Here is a 20,000-nt window from a genome sequence, read left to right as displayed (position 1 = left end):
CACAAAGGAAACAAAAACAGCACATCAATTGACATTCTCTTCACCACTTTGAGTGTACAATGAATCTTGTGTATGTGCCCACACGAGAATTTGGAGGTAAACTGTAAGTTATCAAGGATAAAGAACGACAAGAATAAAACTGGGAAGCCTTGAGTACATACATGCTTTTAAGGGCATAGTGACGAGTGTAGGGTAAATGCATGCCTTTTTTTCTAACTCAAAAAATCTGGGTTTTATAATAAAATGTGTTGTTTATCTGCTCTTCATCCACATCCCAGCCTAATGGTACAGCACACTGGAGTCCAGTCAAATGGTCTGGGTTCAAGCCCTGACCAGAGTCATTGTGTTGTGTTTTTGAGCGAGACACTTGACTCTCACAGTGCCTAGTAACCCTGTCATGGACTAGCATGGACTAGCATCCCACCCAGGGGGAGGGGGAAGTAGAGATAAACCTAGTCTTGTGATGAAACCCGGAAAGTGGGATAGATTAGAACAGATCTGTCAGAGACTAAACAAACATCCTAAGGGACTGGTCAAATAGTACAAGGGGGGGGGGGGGGAGGGGGAGGAGGGAGATGGAGCATTTGAAAATGTGGTTAGAAAAAACATGACCCACCCCTTCCATTTGGCTCAAAACTGAGTGATCCACCCCAAAATGAAGGTTGAAAATCACATGACCCAGCCCTATAAAACATGACATTTTTAGTTGCATAATCCAACAAAGTCACATTTTGTGTATGTGATTGTAGTAGATAACATTGTTTTCCTTTACTCTTGCAACTTAAGAGTCATGTTTGTAAACTCCAAAACCACAATTGACCTTAAACCTTTTACACTTGGCCTCCAGACTCTCTATGTGTGGAACAGTGATCCATCTAGAAAAAGGCTGTAGTGAGTCCTGGGACTCACACAGCCAGGCCCAAGAGTGTGAGTCCCAGATCTATGAACATGTGTCCTGTACTAGCATGTGGACACAAATTGGTCATTTGGTGTTCTTGACGACCAGCATATCAAAACAGTGCAGTATTTTGAAAATTTCTGTCCTGGGACTCCTTGCTCATTCCACTAGACTTGGTAGCATCCGTACAGATTTTACAATACATGAGATTGCCATTTTTATTGTACACCAACCAAGTGTACTTTTTCAGTCACAGCTTGAAAAGTTTTCGTCCTTTGCAGCTGGAAGGAGTTGCCTCTGTTGTCAACTGTGTCAAGTGAGTGCCAATTCCTGTTAAAAAAACAGGATGACCTACCCCCGTACATGGATGGCTGAATTGAATGACCCACCCCTTACCAAGGGCTCAAAAACTGATGACCCACCCCCTCTCTGCTCCAGCCCACCACCCCCACCCCAATACATTTTGACCAGTCTGTAAAAGAGATAATCTTCACAAGCAAATCCACAGAAATATTCCACCAGTGGCTATTAATTGCATTTGCTGAATAGTTTGCTGAAATTCATTTTTTTAATCCTGCAGAAATCATACAAAACTGTTTCTTTCTTTGAAGGGGTTTAGATTCAGTAGAAATTATAATATGGTAAAAGGAAGGTGGCATTACCATCATGATAGCAAAGAAGTTCTTGTTGGCAAGCTGTGAACACTCTGTTATGGTACTGTTGTCTTGAGATGAAACTTTGTTGCAGTCTGTATTCATCTTCCAACTTCCAAGCTGACCTACAACAAAAACAATAGGAATCATTCAAGAACTTTAACACAGAGTTTCAATGTTCTGTAAATACAGTTTTTCCACCATTATCAAGCTGTGCAAAACCCAGAAAAGTAGAAGGATCACGATGATGAAACATTCTAGTAAGAATTTTGCAATCAATTTTAAAATATTGATGCCAGTGTCGTTCAAGTGCATGCAAGAATTATTAGTTCAAGAGTACGAACATTAAAAGGATTTCAGTGGAAAAATAGCAAGCAATACTTAAGAACCACATCACAAAGCAGATAACAGCAGAAAGTCTGGAAACTATGCCTTTGACCTCTAAAAAAATTGCTATAGCACCACCAAACGGCTCCACTCCACTACTTGAAATTCCACTTCTACTTCAAATTCCTCCGCGTAACAGAGCATTAAGTACCCTTCAGAATCACTTGTGAAATAATGAGAGGTCGAGAGACTGAAGCTTAAAAGGGAACGAACCGTTGGAGTTGTATAATTTTACAAAGATCTGTCAAATATTCATCTCAAAGATGTCAAAAATCAGCAATTTAACCAAACATATCATGATACCAGGAGCTGGTATTATGGAATGGCTGCATCAATAGAATGTCTACAGGCTCCCTGGCTTCATTCAGGCTCACTGGGAGCCTGTTCGCAGGCTAAATGTATTCCAGCTTATACAGGTACACGTACATAAAATGCATGAGGACTTCACTCCAATGTAAGTAATATTTCTCCAAAAGTTGCCACATCAGCACAGTATCACTGAACATCATTGGGGCCTGGACAGCAGTATGCTACGAAGCCTTAATAATAACAACAACAACAATAATAATAATAATAATAATAATAATAATAATATTAATAGTGTATTATTATTATTACTATTATCATCATCATTATTATTATTATTAAGGCTTCATAGCAGCACGAATTAAGATATTGTTTTGATGAACAACACGATGGTTTTGAAGTTCATTATTATTTTAATTAAGACAATACATGTTTCAGATGAGACACCATCCATCATCAGTTGTACAGTGAGAAATAAAATAAAAATATGCAATAAATAGTATAACAAAGTGAGATATTATTATTATTATTATTACTATTATTATTATAAATCAAATGGAAAGTTGTGTTTGTAACTGAATGTTCAAAACGAGCAAACTGGTCATGTAAAAATCATTCTAACTTATGGTCATGACATAAGTTGAGCTACTAAATACCTTTTGAAAACAGTCCTAAGAAAATATGTGCACTGATTGGTTAAAAGTTGTGTTTCTATAACTCGATGGAAACAGAACTAGCACGAGCTGTTGACGTAATGATGGCGCTGGCAAAGAGAATTTACATTTTGATAATCAAAGTCAACAAGTTGTTTTCTTTTTTTGTGTCGTGGTGTTTTCTAAAAGAAATAGAAAACATGTTCTCCGTGTTTCTATCAAGTTATAGAAACACTCGTGAAAGTTTGGGAGAACTTGAAAATGGTGTGGAAACACTCACCTACAGCTCGTGTTCCCACAGCATTTCTTGTTCTCCCAAACTTCCACTTGTGTTTCTATAACTCGATAGAAACACGGCACATGTTTTCTATTTCTTAAACAGTAGATATATCAATCATAAGCATCCTCATTGTTTTATTTAACATTGAATTTCATTTTAAAAGCAGCCCTTGCAGAAGATATTGGATGAAAGTCTGCTTGTTTGTTTGTTTGTTTGTTTGATGCTCTTACTGGACATGTATACAATTACATGTACAGAAAGATCTCATTAAGCCAAAAAAGATTTTTAAAGCAGGATCTAATCAGGTATGCTCTTAATGAACATACAGTTACATGTACAGCATGACCTCTTCAAGCCAAAAAATAATTTTTAAACCAGGATCTAATCAGGTATGCTCTTAATGAACATACAGTTACATGTATAGAAAGATCTCTTCAAGCTGAAAAAGATTTTTTAAAGCGGGATCCAATCAGGTTTTCTTTCTCCAGGTCGCTGCCTAAGTCAGTAGCAAAAGACTCACCGTTTCCCTCATGGTCCCAGTAGACCGGTATGGGTTCCTCACCATTCTGTATTTATAAGTAGAAAACAAGACAAAACAACAGTTTAGCCCGCAGAGAATGAGAGTGTATATTAGAATTTATTAAAAACTGGATCATTGGATAATGCAATTCAAGAGTTGTCAGTGGGTTAGCCATCATGGTATATGAGCCATTACACCATGGTCTACAAATAAAGCAAGCGCATGCATAATTTATTTAATTAATTGGGGAATTTTTGTCTTTATAAATTTTATTTTAGTTTTCTACATTTTATGAGGTTAAATATAATTTAAGCAAAGTTAGACTCAAACCAATGTAGCCAGCGGTATCTACTTTGACACTATGTGACCTGCGGAGCAGCCCTCAGAGGATTTGCAGGGCTCTTGTGCTTCACCACACTACATGTGCAGTTCTGTTAGCTGATCTTTGCAGATCATTTGTATTTGCAGATTATTGCTCCCTCTCCTCCCTCCCTCTTGGTCTACTGGTTTCTTGGTACATGTAAGTATTGGTCAGGTAAGTTGTTTCCACTGATACCTTTCAGTGTGACGGTGCCAGTTAGTGGCTGCTTCTTGGGGTGGTTCCCGCTTTCAATGTTACCATAGATACTTCCCTTAAGCTTATGGGTTTTTGCTTCCTGCTAACCCTTTAGGCACCAGTCCCCAACCTCATCTATTTGTGATGAGTTCAAGGGGGCATCTTTAATAAAAACAATTATTCCACTCGGGCTGGTTGGATATGAGATGATTTAAGTCAACTCGGCGCTACGCGCCTCCTTGACCATCTGCCATCTCATATCCACCATGCACTCATGGAATAATGCTTTATATTTAAAGTTTGATTTTCCTTGCAATTTATACCAAAGCGACAACCCAACTTCAGTTCATTCATTTCTTTGAGAAAAATATCAGTTTGTAACAGAACAAGCAGTAAATAATGCAGTCATTCTCCAGACTCTGAGTGAGAGTAGATACATTGAGGATGCATATATTCAAAACAACAACATAGCAACAAACCTGATGATTCCTGAACTTAAGAATAACTGGATGGGAAAGGTTTGTCAACTGGATCCCTCCTGCAAACAATGTTATGCGAACACTTTGTCAAAACTCTTTTCTTTAATTTTTTCTGCTCTTGCTTCTAATATTGAGTTGGCTGGTTGCTTGGAATTTCTTCCATACAGTTGTTGTCTCTGTGATAACTTGGGTTTAGGCATTAGATAACAAGTTATAATTACTCACCAAACTGAGCTGACATTACACTACTGGACACTTCTCTCTTTTTTTCAGTTTCACTTCCATTGGTAATTTCTGGAAAAAGTTTACTGTTGGAGTAGACGATAAACTGAAATTTTACATTCACATCTGATGGAATTTGCTGGAACAGTGATGGTGGAAGATAGATGGAGGTGTCGACCAACTGCAAATTAAAATGAATAAAATAATATCTTTTTTTAAAACTAAGCCTTTGAACTTTATGCAACAGATTTTTGGCTTGTACAGATGATGTAACAATAATATCAAACAACTTCACTACAAGTCTAGGGAAATTCAATAGGTTAACTTCCCTGTACTACAAATACAGGCTACCATTTTTCTAGTCTAATGTGGTAACAATATCTGTGTCATTCACCCAACACATGGATATCTAGAGGTTTCAGTTATAATGGAATGCAGGTAAAATGTTGTGGTTAAAATCTCTCTAGGGTGGGAAATAATTAATCATGAACAGAACCAACTGGTCTGAATTTTACATTTAAGAAATAACAATCATGAAGAAACTCATAAGAAACAAATAAAAGACATAAATTGTATTAAATGTCATCTGGGCAATCAATGAACATGTTAACTTAAAAACCATTTTCAAACTGATGTAAAAAGTGTTGAAAATTGAAAAGTGTTGATCTTTTTAAAACTTTAAAAAACATTTAAATTTTTGCCACACTCTCTGATGCCTTTTTAATGAAGGCAACAGAAATAATACAGAAAATTTAGTTTTTACAGTTTTTATAAGATCATAAATACCACCTTTTAGATCAGTTTGAGAAATAGTTTTTAAGCTAAAAGACATAAGTGCAAATGATTAAAAGCAACAATCCCCCATCCTGATTTGCTCTGAGGAGGGCTAACCCCAGGAATGTCAGCTGATTTTAAACATTGATTGAGCATTTTATTGTGTTATAAGTTGTGTTGTTTTATTGTTTTATAAGTTATATTTTCTTTTCACAGTTAAAAAAAAATGGCTGTTTTACTATGTTGTTTGCAAAGTTCACCATGAAAAATGTAAATTACATGTCTGAATACATACCATTTGCTTCTTACAGGACATGTTGTAAACACAAGGTAAGCAGTCGATGTCCTTGAGCCTGGAGTCCTCCCCTGTTGTCACGTAACACATCTTACCAGCAAGTTCAAATATTTGTGAGATCTGTACTACATAAACTGCAATATTCTTTGATACAAATGCCATTTCACTTTGAAGATCCATAGGAAATCTTGTGGCAAGTAGGTCAAGAAGAATCACCATGCTGTAAAGAGGAAATGCAAAGCAATATGTCACATTTACATGTAAATGTGTAGAGAGCAGTTAAACTTTATCAGAGGTCACTTTTCACCTCAAACCTACATGTAAATAAGGTACAGAAAACAATATTTTAGATGAAAATTCAAACCTCTTGAAAAAAGAATTTTATGTACTTGTAAATAACTACATTGTAATTAATCATGTAGTTATTTTGAAGTATATTTAATTATTAAAATCACTTTCCCAATCTTGAGCTTTGAATCTCATTATAGTCATGAATACTAAAACACACAGTTATTTGTTAATTGATAGGAAGCTTCTTGCAGTCACATTATGGTTACTATAAGTATATGTTATACAACACATGCTGTCCAATTTGGACATAATAATTATTGGATTAGAAAAATTCAGGGGACTACCAAAATTGGATGAGGCTGCAGGCCAAGTGTCTTTTCTTTAAGATATTTTACTTAACTTAAAGAAAAGACACCTCAAATACATGAACATAATTTTGGCCAATTTCAACTTCAAGACACAAACCTTGAGCAAGCCTTTGATATTCGCTGTGCATCTTGTAACAATATTACATCAGTTTCCATGATGTTACTTATGGTATCGACCAGATTTTCATTGAGCTGCAATGATGCATAAGGCGCATTAGTTATAAAATTATGATTTTAACCTTGATCATTGGCAAAAGCACCCAGCAATATAGGCTCTATGAAAAGCCATTACCGTTAGAAAATACAAAATGCAGTCTGGACGTGACGAGTTTCAGAAATCAGATGCTGTGGTGACTACAGAGCCCCCAGTAAGCTTTTGAACGTTTGAACTGTGGCTTTGGAGAGGCAGGATGAGAAACAAAATAGTTTCTACTACTGCCAACAAAACATACATGTAAAGTGTATAAATCTAGAAGTTGTTACATGTACAAGCAATTTCCAGTTTATAAAGTTTAAATTTTTATTTGTGGTATTAATATTCCCTAGGGAACAGCACTAAGTGAAAAACCAACAATGGAAACAGAACAGACTTACACGTAACACTGCCTTTGTTGGAGTTTATGATCAACCTACACAGCAACAATAAATGCTGATAATCCTTATACTCCCTAGAATATTTGAGAACTGTAACTCTGTTACACTATGAGCAGCAATAAAACTTTAATGGTTCAGGTATTATTTGAACAATCTAATGACCTTCAGGCTAAATACTGTGCATGCCCACTGTTCAACTCTCTGAGCTACATGTACTAAGCCACAATGGGAATAGCATATATGTCTTGAGTGACTCCCATTTGATCCACTTACAATGTTACATTAAGGTGGCTTGAAATAGTTTTATCGCACGTGCAGACTGGGTTCTAATAGCATGCATGAGTCATAAAAACCCACGAAAACCCACGAAGCAATCTAAACAATATGGCGTCTGTGGTGTATTTTGGCCTCCTTTTTGAGTGCTGCTTTAAAGCTAATGGGCAAATGTTATTAATCAAATTTTCTTCCATCTATCAGGAATTTCTCTTCCTTGGTTAATTCCTCACTTCAGCATTACGTTTGCATCACTTCCACTCGCAGCAACTCTCATAACAACGATTGTAGCTTTCCTCAGTTGCACACGGATTTACACAGCTCGCAAGAGTTGCTTATTTATTTTTTTTGGGCAGCTCTCATACAGAATGTGTTGGAGAGGAAACGTTCAGTGAAAGTAAAAAAGAGGTAGACAGAAAAACACGTAAAACACATCTCATGAAGATCGATAGTTGAAGCTCGTGACATGTTTAGTCGCGTTTCTTCATTTGGCAAAATTCAAGAGCTAAAACTAAAACAAAACAAAAAAAATTGCTTGAGTAATTAATCTACTCAAAGGCCATATGGTGACAAGAAAACTTCAGTTTGATGGGGACGAGGAAAGAGGGTACAGCACTAGCGACAAATGCAAAGTGTTTTTGTGAGATATATTGCAAGCTTATTTGTTTTGTTTGCTTTTCAATTTTCAATGCACTGGTAAGACCGACCATGTGAGGTTTGAAATTAAATGAAACCATTACAAGCGCTCGTTTATACATTCAAATAAAATAAAGATGTGAACACTGCGGTTGTAATGGTGATTTAAGCAATTGTTAATTAGGCATGAAAAAGTTTTTCCGGACTTGAATGTTCTCGAATAACAAACAACATTAGACAAGAGAACATTTCTTGCATTAGATAGATATAATGGTTTATGCAAACTTTACCTGCCTGATTACGTCACTTTTTTTCTAATCCATAAGAAGATTGACAGGAAAAAATTAATATCTCCTATTCACAGAAAAAACAAACAATTGGCACTAACAGCTGGAAGATGACATTGCATCATTCCCTTTCCTTTGCCAACTGTTCCGCATGCGTGGACTCGATTGAGCGCATGAAAAACTTCATGCATGCATAAACACAGATCTTGTCAACTGAGAATTTTTCCTCATTTTCCAAATTCGCTCATCTACATCACCACTTCTGGCAATTGGCTGCATATACATACCAATTTTTAAAAAATTCTGCAGAAAGGGAAAAAAAATTAAGAAACCAATAGTTGAAAAGTAGTTTTTTCTTTATTACCTGCTCAACAGAATTTTTTAAAACTTAAATATTTTGAAGATCATTTCTGATAACATCTAATAAAGGAGTTTGAGAAGATTTCATCCACATGTTTTCCAAATAAGACAATAGAATCCAATTTTGAGTGCACAACTGTATGCATAAGTCGTATGGTTGCCATGGTAACAGGTTTTGGGGAAAAACATGATGAAATGAATCTATGATTTCTCTTTCTTTCATTTCTGTGGTAAATTTCATGCTGGTATGATAAACTAAACTGTATTTAGAAGAGAATTTGTAAAACTTGTGTGCCGAAATGAGAACTATTTCAAGCCACCTTAAGTAGGTGTACAGGTAATTCCTGCAAGAAACTTACAACTTGATCTCTTCCGATGACTTGTGCCAACTTGTCCACAACTTCAGCTCCATATACAACATCTAAGGGATCACTGTACTCCCTTGCTCGTTTTGAAATGTTCAGTAACTGATGACTGACTGCTGCGACTGTTGTATCATTTACTGTTTTCTGGTAAAAAGAAAAAGAATTTTTATATACATGAACTGTACTTTTCAAACCAAGTTTGTTTGGGGAGTGTAGATCAAAGGCAACAGGCAGCTAAAAACTTTGAGACAGCCCTGCTGCTATTGTCCAAAGACCATCTACTTTTCTCCAAATGCAATAATAACTGGCCTATTGTAAGAAAAATATTCAATTTTTAAATGTTTGTCATAACATGACCATCCATCCACCCCTCCAGATATAATCTGTATTATTGTTATTGTTGTTTCTGAGATGTTTTCAAAGACCTGACAATGGACCTTGCCAACAACACTAATCAAGACTGGTGGTAACTATTATCCCTCACCTGCTTTAACTCATAGAGAGCACGAGTTATCTCATTAGCATGGGCACATGACTGTGCATCCACTCCCATCCAAACACCTTCTAAAGAGCAGTTTCGCCTGGCCATAAGTTCAGTTCCCCCATGATCTATCAAGCTGCTCATTACACCAACAGGGCATGGCAAGAAGGCATATCCCCCAGCTGCTGTGTGGTGCCAGTGAAACGTTCCCTTGTCTGTTTCTGTGGAAACTGCTCGGCAGAATTTTGCGTTAGATGGGATGATGGCCAGATGAGATCTACTCAAGTGCAGGTAGCCTCCTTTGTGAGTGACATTGCAGCTGTAATATCCACTGTCATCCACAGTAAGTTGCTGAATGTCCAAAACAGTAGAGATCACCACTTTGCTAGGATCAAACTTAAACACAACATGTTTCCTTTTGTCATCTGGCTCGACAGTAATCAATTTATTGTCCTTGTACCATGTGATCTGCATACCAGGAATCCAGGAAGAGTTGCATACAAAGGTGTGACTGTCTCCCTTGAATGCAATTTGGTCACCTTGAGGGCCAAAAAACATGACTGGCAGGTCAAGTTTGTCTAAGAAAAAAATTGAATGGCAAAAAAATTAGTTTTCATCTTGGTTACAGTTAAGGGAGAGTTCCCTACTTTCCAGATGACCGTATCTTGTATAAATAACTGTTTTACTGTCACAAATTATGAGACAGAAAGTGCCAAGGGTTGAAACAGTGATAAAATGCAACTGCACTTCCTCTGTAGTAATGCCCACAGCATCTCAATGCTGCAATTATTATTACATTTTGTGGTTCCAGAAAATATCCATACCCCCACCACAGAGGGAATTGGAAATTCCAAAGGGGAGGGGTTTCAAAGACCCAGGAATTTCTGGAGGGGATTGGTCGGACGGTTGACTAGGTTTCCAGATCTCCTTTGATTCAATACCATTCAAGTATTGATCTAGCTGTTCAAAAATCCTTTCCTACCTACCAAGTAGAACTTTCAGATGAAAAAATAGTGGCTTGAATACCGGTACTTGTATTTGAATTGCATTATATTTGAAATACAATTTTCTTTCTTCAAAAAGCACTTTGGAAGCTAACAAAAGCCAAGAATGTGCTGTTGTGTGGAAATAGCCACCATTAACTTGTGGACTGAAAATCACTAGTGACTAGCCTGGTTTGTTTTCCCATCGCTCTTAATTCGAAGGGCTCTTCAAAGTGCTAGTTGATTTCTTTTGTGAAAAGTACTATCTTTATAAAAGAAGAAATGATTTTATGATCGAAACTGGAGAATTTCTTATTCTTGTTTACCTCTGTTCATTTGTATGTAATTTTGCTGCAAAATTGGCTGTCATCATGAGCGTGTTTGCGATCATGTTCACAATAAAAGTATGGTGTCAATTTCATCCACACTCATTTTATCAGTCCTTCAATGGAAATTGTACCACATTTAGGGAGTCATATAGGGAGGTAATTTAACAAGCTACCATTACCATTCAGGGCTCGACACTAATGGTAGCCAACTAGCCACAGACTAGTAGAAATTTAGTTTTGGCTAGTAGGTTTTCGATTTCCACTAGCCACCTTGGCTAGTCAACAACACGAAATTGGCTGAACTAGTATCACAAAATTTACACTTATCTCGGAAACAATGTCAGAATTTCATTGTGGACATATCATGGTACTGGGCATGTGCTGTTCAGCATGTATGTCTACTTTTCGCTGTGTGGTACGTAAACAGGGAACTGAACATGTTAATTTTGTTGAAAGAAATATTTCACAAACAAGACACCATTTTCTGAAAGCACACATAAATGCTCTTCTTTGTTACGAAATTTTTTTCAAGTGCAAAATAGTGCAGAACTGTAAAGAGATAGCATTTCATTTAGCATAACAATGTGTGGGTGATTTGCCGTTGTATGCATACTTACAAACTTACCACTACAGAAATAATTAGACGAGAAAGATTTATATTTCCTTTGACATTTAAATCAGCCATTTTTAGCAGTTGAATTTTGCCAATGACAGTTTACAGTATTGTTCAGATAGTTGTTTTGCTTTTGAAACATTTCTACGGCACCTGTCTGTGAAGAAGTGTTTTAACAGTGACGTCTTGGGGGTCTCGATATTTCTCCAAGGAATTCTTGGACAAAAACAAAGTCCTGAAAGTCTTTTCGGGAACTGGAACTTTTTTTTAAACTAGTTTAAGTAGAGTATAATTACCAGCATTATGTATTAAAGAGAGTTCCTTACATTGTGCTTTCAAGTCTTACTAGTAATTCTGCTGTTATTAGACTTACCTGAAATTTTCATGACATGTTAATTTTGCGAATTTTGAGATTTAAAAAAATTGTGAAATTAAAGTGACACAAATAAGTAAGTGTCAGGAACACATTAAGTTACTGTTGACATATAGTACCGCCATTGTGTTTTTGTTACTTTTGACGTTATTGTACCTTTGATAAAGTCAGTTTGAAAGACATGTTTAAGTCACATTGCCAAGGAAACGCAAAGTTAACGCAAAGTGAAGAAGCTAGTCATAAAAGGGGATAAGTGACGATTTTGGTTGCTTTTCTGTTTTTTTTTTTGCTCCAAATTAGCTGAATTTTTGCATGTGGTCTTCAATGTAATGAAAAACGTGTTCCTGCATTTTTGCCGCTGGTTTTTGCTTCGCTTTATGAAGACGCCACTAGGAAAACTGAGTGGTTTTTTGCATACACAATATCCCGAAAACGAAGCAAAGTTTAGCGGAAAAACTACAGGACATTGCTAAACATACCTAAACAAAACTACATGCGAAATTTGGAGCGTTTTCGACAAAGTTCACTTTTGAGAAAAATACCTAATGCCCTTTTTAGGCCGAGCCCTTCAGAGAAACGAAGCCAGGGCCTTTGTTATGATAAACCTAGCCGATCCTTTGTTATATTAAACTGAAGCAAGCCTTTGTTATTAGTCAAAGTCTCACCTTGGTTTATTATAACAAAGCCCGGTTTCGTTTATGTGAAGGGCTCAGTGGTAAATGGGCATTAGGTATTTTGGTCAAAAGTGAACTTTGTCAAAAAAAGCTTCAAATTTTGCATGCATTATTTTTTAGGTGTGTTAAACAATGTTTTGTATGCGGTCAGTGTAAAACGCAGACTGAGGGTAAAATGCAGACTGCAGACTGCAGACCGGGGGTAAAATGCAGACTGAGGGTAAAATAAAATATTAATAATAAAAAACGAGTCATAAGGATGAAATAAAAGTGTTCATAAAATGCCACGTCAGGACTCATGAAACACACAAAGGCCTCACTCAGAAATTGAATTTTGTACACGTTGAGTTTTGGCATCTCTTCAAACAAAATGGTCATACTAACGATTATTTGAGAATGCCGAAATGTTATAATTTCTCATGTTTGGATAGCCGACTGTCACCTTTCAGCGAATACCAATTCACAAACCTCTTGATATATTAAGTTGTAAACAGAGATTGAATGTCTTCCACAAACTAGGCTCAATGTCTACAAGTTTAGCTTGCCCTGTTGCTGTGCTGTCGTGTTTTGCTTGCCTTGTGTTCCGAACAATTCCAAGGCCATTTGAAGCAACTAAGACCCGCGGTGGTTTGAACGTTATTAAACCTTTGTCAATGAAAACAGGATGAAGGAATTGCGCTACAAGAGTTGGTCGGTCCCAGACCTAATTGCGTAAACAAAATTCAAAATGGCTGAGACGTAAACAAAGGTAAGATGCAATACAATTACGATTAGTTCGGGCCCTTGTGGGAACTTGGTCCAACATAATGGGGAGTTCAAGAAGTTGAGGTTGATAATATAATGTTTGACTAAGGCTAGGAAATGTCTTTTGGTTTGAGTTTTCCGGATTTTGGAAAAAGAAAATTACAGGTACACGTCTCTATTTGATCCGGATTTGATCATTGTGTTTTTGATTATTAATATTTTATTTTACCCTCAGTCTGCATTTTACCCCTGGTCTGCAGTCTGCAGTCTGCATTTTACCCTCAGTCTGCATTTTACCCCCGGTCCACAGTCTGCAGTCTGCATTTTACACTGACCGGTTTTGTATGTGTTTTTGCCGAGGTTTGCATTGTTTCTGAGACATAACGTATGCAAAAAACTACGGTGAACATTTGCTTGTATGACCGGCGAGAAGTTTTCATTCACGTCAAATCAGCTGATAAATCGTAAACACAGGCGACCAAAACACAAACTGACATCGCGCGCTCGTGCATTCTAAATACATTTCTGCACTTTCCCATCATACTGAATAACTATATATAAATCTTTTTATCTTGCTACTTATGTTAAAAGAACAGTTAATTACTGACCGTAAGGTATTGAAAACTAATCATTGCTAAGCGCGTTTTATTCCTTGCGGACTAGTTCCGCCGGCGCTCAAGAGAAGCGTTTGCCAAGGGTTTGCGAAGCGTTTGCGAAAAGTTAGCAAAGGGTTTGTGAAGCGTTTGAAAAGAGTTTGAGAAGCATTTGCAAAGGGTTTGAGAAGCGTTTGACACACTTTGCAAACCGTTTGACAGGCGTTTGCAGAGGGTTTGAAAAGCGTTTGAAATGCTTTCCAAGCGTTTGTAAGGAGTTTGCGAAGGGTTTGCAAAGCGTTTGAAAAGAGTTTGCGAAGCATTTGAAACGCTGTCAAACCCCGTTTGTGAGGCGTTTCAAACGCCCTAAAAACGCTGTTTTCAATAAGACGTGTTTTCCTATGGAAGGTCACATATTTGTTGTCACGTCAGCGTGCGACCGCAAAGATGTTCATTTCACTAAAAATACAGCAAAATGTTGATTTTTCTCGCAACACGTAACCTTAAAAAAATATTAATTTCAGCTCAAAAACATTTAAAAGGTTGATTTGACGTTAACGTGAGACAGCAAGGATGCTGATTTCACTTAGAAACCAGCAAAATGTCGATTTCATGCAGCGCATAAGCTCAATGACATTGATTTCAGGTCTAAATAGGTTAAAATGTTGATTTGACATTAACACGTGACAGCAAGGATGTTGGTTTCACTTAGAAAACAGCAAAATGGCAGGAGCCCATGATGGGCTCCTGAAAATGGTAATTTCACACAATTTATAAGCTGAAAAATGTTGATTTCAGGTCCAAAAAGGTGTAAATAAAAATAAAATAAAACAAATAAACACATTTCAATAAGCACTCTTCCAAATAAGGCAACGTCTTAAATGGCTAAAAATCACGAGATAAATACATAGCTTTTGACAAACGCGATCATAGCTTTATGTCATGCACCGCCATAAATTCAAAATGCGCTGGTACTTCTTATGCCTGGTGAGGATAACAACTTTGGTGGCTGTTTAGTTTTGGATTTAAGAATTTGATGACTCCAAGTGAAAACGCTCTATAAATAGGGCTGACAGATTGACAGATTAACCCTTCTTTGCAAGGTACGGGTCTCCATACATCTGCATGTCCCCTGATCCCAGAAGCTCAAAACACTACAAATCATGCTGATTTGAAATAAAATCAATGCAAACTGGATCACAAATCTGTTACAATCGATTGCTACTTGTTGGCCATTATTATGTTTAAATCTAGTTACCATTTCGAGAAACGTCCGCAGAATGTAATCGTAATGCATGCCGGGAAGGGTCTTTACACCTTGTGCGCGGGAAAACATGGCGGTCGATACAAGACAAATTTTATAAGTCTAAAACCAGTTCTCACTTTCCAAACTTTGACGCTAGCAACGCTTGGCAAATGGGCCACGACTCACCAGAGGGTATTTTTCTTGGGCAAGAACTGCTCTTGGACTTTGCTATCTGGCTCGATCTGACTTCGAACGCCGATAACACGATTACGGTATATCAGCTGCCTTCGAAGTTTCAGAACACATTTTGATTCTTTAAAACGTGCTGATGACTTACGGGTTTATCGAGACTTTATGATGCCTCTCAACCACCAGGCAGGCATACAAGGTACTTTAAAACAATGCTTAAGATACTAGTTGACAGAGCTCTCATGCGGCACATCTCTTTTTTGTTCGATGGTGTTTTGTTTGACGCTCGATCGATTCACCTGTTGTGTTTACGTCACAATAACCAATGTAAACAATCTGTTCCCAGATTTCCACTCTATATGCTGTGGGATTTGATTTTGACTTCATACACTATAACCAGTCTGCCTGTTTGCTGTTCAACAAATAAACTCTTAACGACATGGCGAGGAAAAGCCAAGTTTTTTGCATACGTTTTAACTTGAAAACAAAGCAAAAACCAGTGACAAAAATACAGAACCACGTTTTTCTATTACATTGAAGACCACATGCAAAAATTCAGCTAATTTGGAGCAAAAAAAAAAGAAAAGCAACCAAAATCATCACTTATCCCCTTTTATGACTAGCTTCTTCAAGTTAACGCAAAGTTAAAGTGATTCAAAATACAAATTTTTGCAAAATCGCGAATTTAAGTGTCGCAAAATATGTGCACCCCAAAATTGTGAAATAAACATGTCACAAAAATTTCATGTAATAAGGAAGCCAGCCTCAATGCTTGGCTAGTAAAAAAGATGTTTTTGGCTAGTAAGTTGAAAAGTTAGTGTCGAGCCCTGGCCATTATCTATTTTCTTTTAGAGCATGTTTCAATAAATTGCCAAATGTTTTCTTTGTGTGTATCTTCAGATGTTACTATTGATCAAGAATATTAACAGTGACGTGCAATGCAGATGGCTAAATGTTTGGAGTGTTTACTTTAACTTAAACACCCTTTCTCGCCAAAACTATTTCTTCCAGAGAGTATGGAGAGTGTACAAAATAGTAGTGGAAATTCCAGAGGGGTTGCAGGGGGAGTAATTTTTGTGGTCAAAAAATAGAAATTCCAGGGAGGGAGGGGAACTTAGGTGAAATTCACTCCTTGGTGGGGGTTTGGATGTTTTCTGGAACTACACATTAGCTGATTTGGGAAATAGAGAATCACAGTCATGTCACAAAATCAGCTTCTTACCACACACCATCTTGTTCTCTTTGAGTTTTGCAACTTTGTTGTCCTTCACTCTGTAAGGACGCTCACACCTGCCTTGCACATTCCGGTCTTTTCCTCCATTTATCCATTTCACCAACCATTTGAGATTACAGTCACAGATTAGAGGATTAAGATCAAGCCCTCTGAAATCAATAAGTACATTTAATAATCCACTAGAATGTAATGAGAATATGCAGCAATGTACAGTGTGTATTGGAAACTAGAAAATACCAGCACTTTAGATACTGATATATCATTAAGTTTAGTTCCTACTTGAAGAACATTTTCTTTGAGGTATAAATGAAAGAAAAACAGTACATTAAAAGCAATTTTTTATGTCCTTGTGATTCATCAAGTACCAGCAAAGAGTACATCACAATTTACCCTCTTCAATTCAAAAGACCCTTTTAATGCATTATCACAAATTGATTGCAAGGATTTCATGGTTAACTCTTTTAATGTACATGTACTGGTATTTCTATTAGCTTGAACTTTACAGTACAGATACTACTGTGTACATATATTTTGCCACATAGTTCAAGGGATGACGTTGACAGCGTATTGTCAATTAATAATGTTGCCCCAAAAAAGACAGCAAGCTTTCAGAGACTGGGCTTTACAGTAAATCAGATTCTATACACTTGGGTTGTGACTTTGTTGACTTTGTTTTCTTCGTCTTCACTAAATGCTTCGTGCTTTCACTCAGCTGATGACGAGAAGGTTCTACCACTTTACTAAGCATATCTTTGACAGCTTCATGCTCAGCCATTACATTGTTATGCATCACCAAAATGACTTTGTCAAAGGTCAGAATCAACTGGCGCATAAACTGCACAAGTTTGTGAATGTTATCCTCGATCCGGGTCATTGTATACTTTAGGGTTATTATCATCTTTGCTCTGCCGTCATCTGATAAATTTCCTTCCTCCACCTGAGCAGTTATAAATTCAACAGCTTTTTTCATGACATTGCAAATCTTCACCAGTTCCTCAAGGACTCTGTTTAAGTCACACACCACATACCACTGCCCATTGCAAATTGCTTCAATTTGCTCCATAGCTGTAATTATTTCTTCTTTTCAGTGTTTCCCTGATTTGTTCAAAGTTTAATTAAGCACACAACAAGTGGAACATTAAAGCTTACAGTATGTTTCTCACAAGGAAACCGCCCACATTTCCCTTTTCAGGATTAAAAATTAACATATCTAGCCTTAAATTTTTTAAAAATTATTTATTATTCATCATTTCAAACTGGATTTGACCATACAATAGCTTAAAACCTATTTAAAAATGACTTGTCAACTTTCAAGATCAAAATGGTATTTTAGACATGTATGCAAGGATATAGACATTGTTTTCACTACAGAAGACTACACTACAGAGATGATAATTTTTTGAACAAGTGAATCAAAAGTACTTAATAAATATTCTCATGATTATTATGCAAAACATGTCTTTTCCACATCTGGAGTTGTTGTCCACAAAATGCTGATATGAAAACAACATACATTTGTATACATGTAGTAATTGTCTTTTCTGAGAAAAAAATTAATGTAAACTTGCGATGCCATCATCTGTTATTGATAAAATGGACATCTGCAATTCTTGTCATTTGTTCGGCTGCAAATTTAACCAAAATGAGCAACATTGCTGTGTACTCACATTTTCCTTAAGTCTCTATAAAGGGAATTAATAAATAATCCATCAGGAAGAAGTTTGAGCTTATTGGAAGACAGGTCTCTGCAAGAAAAGGTGTCAAAATTTTAGAACAACAGATTGAAGAGCTGACCTTGACCATTTGAAGGGTGCAACTGACGTGTACATATATACAAGAACTTTAAAAAATCAAGAACAAACTAGAAGTTAACCACTACATTTAGTAAATAATGAATGTAAAAGATGCTGTACAGATTACATGTGAGAGGAAATTAAAATATTAGCCCACAGTTCACTGTTCAGGGCCAAGTTCAAAACTTGCAATAATTATAATGTTGTGAACTTGATAACCATCATGTTAACTAACATTTTTATAATTTACAGAATTTGGTCTGAAAAATGCTCCTGACCAGTGATTATATGAATCTTATCCTTATATCCAGAAGCAGTGCAAAGAACCTGAAACCTTTTTCAGTGGAGTTCCACAAGGCGTTTTCTATTTACATGTTAGTGCCATTCTTTTTTACTCTGTCCTCCCATCCCTTCTCCCATGTTACTCCAGGACGACACCTTGTAACATGAAAATCAGGATCTGCCACTAAATTCAACTGTTTTTTAGAAATAATGTGTTTTCTTCACTGATATAATTTAATTCAGTATCAATGATTTATTACTGAGAGCAATCTGTTCATAAAGAAATCAATCATCTGCTCAATTCATTCATGAATCAATCATCCTCTCAATTCATTCATGAATATGTCAGACTTAGACTTGAACTTAGGACCTCAGAAATTACACATAAAGCATGGTAAAACAATGAACCAAGGACAGCACAGCTAAGTCATGGAGTGTAAAAGAACTGTACATTAAAACAATATTTCTCTGTCTGGTGAGAAGATTAATTATTTTGATGGATAAATGAAATATTTGATGTCCTATTTTAAATCTCTCTTTGTTTTTTTAACAACTTTTCAACCATTTCGATTTTGATTTTTCACTACTTCATAATCACGGTTGCCATTATCATAATCTGGTATAAATATTTTCAACCCAAACTGTTTAAACCACAGCTTATTCATCTACCATTTAAAGAGCTCTGTTCAGATCAAGAGAAATGAATTTGTTTTGTTCACTCTTAAGAATCACAACAGACCTCTCTAAAAATCATCAGGTTCACCTGAAAAAGGAACAATTTCATTCCCTTTGTATAAAAGATATACTTTATAACCTTACATGGTTTTAAGATTCTTGCATCCATAAAACTGGGTTTTATTTAACATGAACAACTGGTTGTTTGACAAATCACTGAAAAATACAAACAAAAGAAGATTTCATTAATGCCGCTATAATTGGCAATGAACAAACAGTTAAACTGAAAAACGTTATCATAAATACATTATCAGTAATTAATACATGTAGCATAATCCAGTGAGGCTGACTTGGCAAACTCACAATATGATTGGCTACATGGTCACTACATGAATCTGGCACCAAGAGCTGGTCAAACTTTGAAAATGGCATCAAGCTTACACATTTTTGTACATGTACATTTGTAGACTAAAGAGTTTTCTTAAGAGTGAATGCCTATAAAAATGGACCTAAATCGCCTATCAATGGCACAAGTCGAAATATTGATTTCGCTTGTATTTCATCCCTAGATAGGTCCTATTAAGAATAGAAACG

General features: G+C 36.5%; 2 protein-coding genes across 2 annotated transcripts in view; both read right to left on the bottom strand.

The window, feature by feature from the left end:
* The window catches only part of LOC145478040 (uncharacterized), a 38,089-nt gene that overhangs the window by 6,809 nt on the left and 11,280 nt on the right, over positions 1-20,000 (bottom strand). Inside the window, exons 5-15 of the mRNA XM_081455927.1 lie at positions 19,551-19,622; positions 18,324-18,401; positions 16,645-16,805; positions 9,682-10,256; positions 9,192-9,341; positions 6,780-6,874; positions 6,024-6,243; positions 4,958-5,135; positions 4,733-4,791; positions 3,698-3,743; positions 1,561-1,676 (exon numbers count right to left, since the gene is read on the bottom strand). Coding sequence (XP_081312053.1) covers positions 1,561-1,676; positions 3,698-3,743; positions 4,733-4,791; positions 4,958-5,135; positions 6,024-6,243; positions 6,780-6,874; positions 9,192-9,341; positions 9,682-10,256; positions 16,645-16,805; positions 18,324-18,401; positions 19,551-19,622 — 1,750 coding nt within the window. The remainder of the gene's footprint in view (positions 1-1,560; positions 1,677-3,697; positions 3,744-4,732; positions 4,792-4,957; positions 5,136-6,023; positions 6,244-6,779; positions 6,875-9,191; positions 9,342-9,681; positions 10,257-16,644; positions 16,806-18,323; positions 18,402-19,550; positions 19,623-20,000) is intronic.
* LOC145478062 (uncharacterized) lies at positions 16,790-18,290 on the bottom strand. Its single transcript, XM_081455962.1, has one exon. The coding sequence runs from the start codon at positions 17,717-17,719 to the stop codon at positions 17,279-17,281; it is 441 nt and encodes a 146-aa protein (XP_081312088.1). The 5' UTR covers positions 17,720-18,290; the 3' UTR covers positions 16,790-17,278.

The sequence above is a fragment of the Orbicella franksi genome, chromosome 2, assembly GCF_964199315.1.
Source record: "Orbicella franksi chromosome 2, jaOrbFran1.1, whole genome shotgun sequence".
Classification (NCBI taxonomy): domain Eukaryota; kingdom Metazoa; phylum Cnidaria; class Anthozoa; order Scleractinia; family Merulinidae; genus Orbicella; species Orbicella franksi.
This window is presented reverse-complemented; position numbering and strand designations above follow the sequence as displayed.

Bases quoted from the DNA above. Each gene is read 5' to 3' on its own strand.
- LOC145478062 (XM_081455962.1), bottom strand. From the start codon at position 17,719: ATGGAGCAAATTGAAGCAATTTGCAATGGGCAGTGGTATGTGGTGTGT.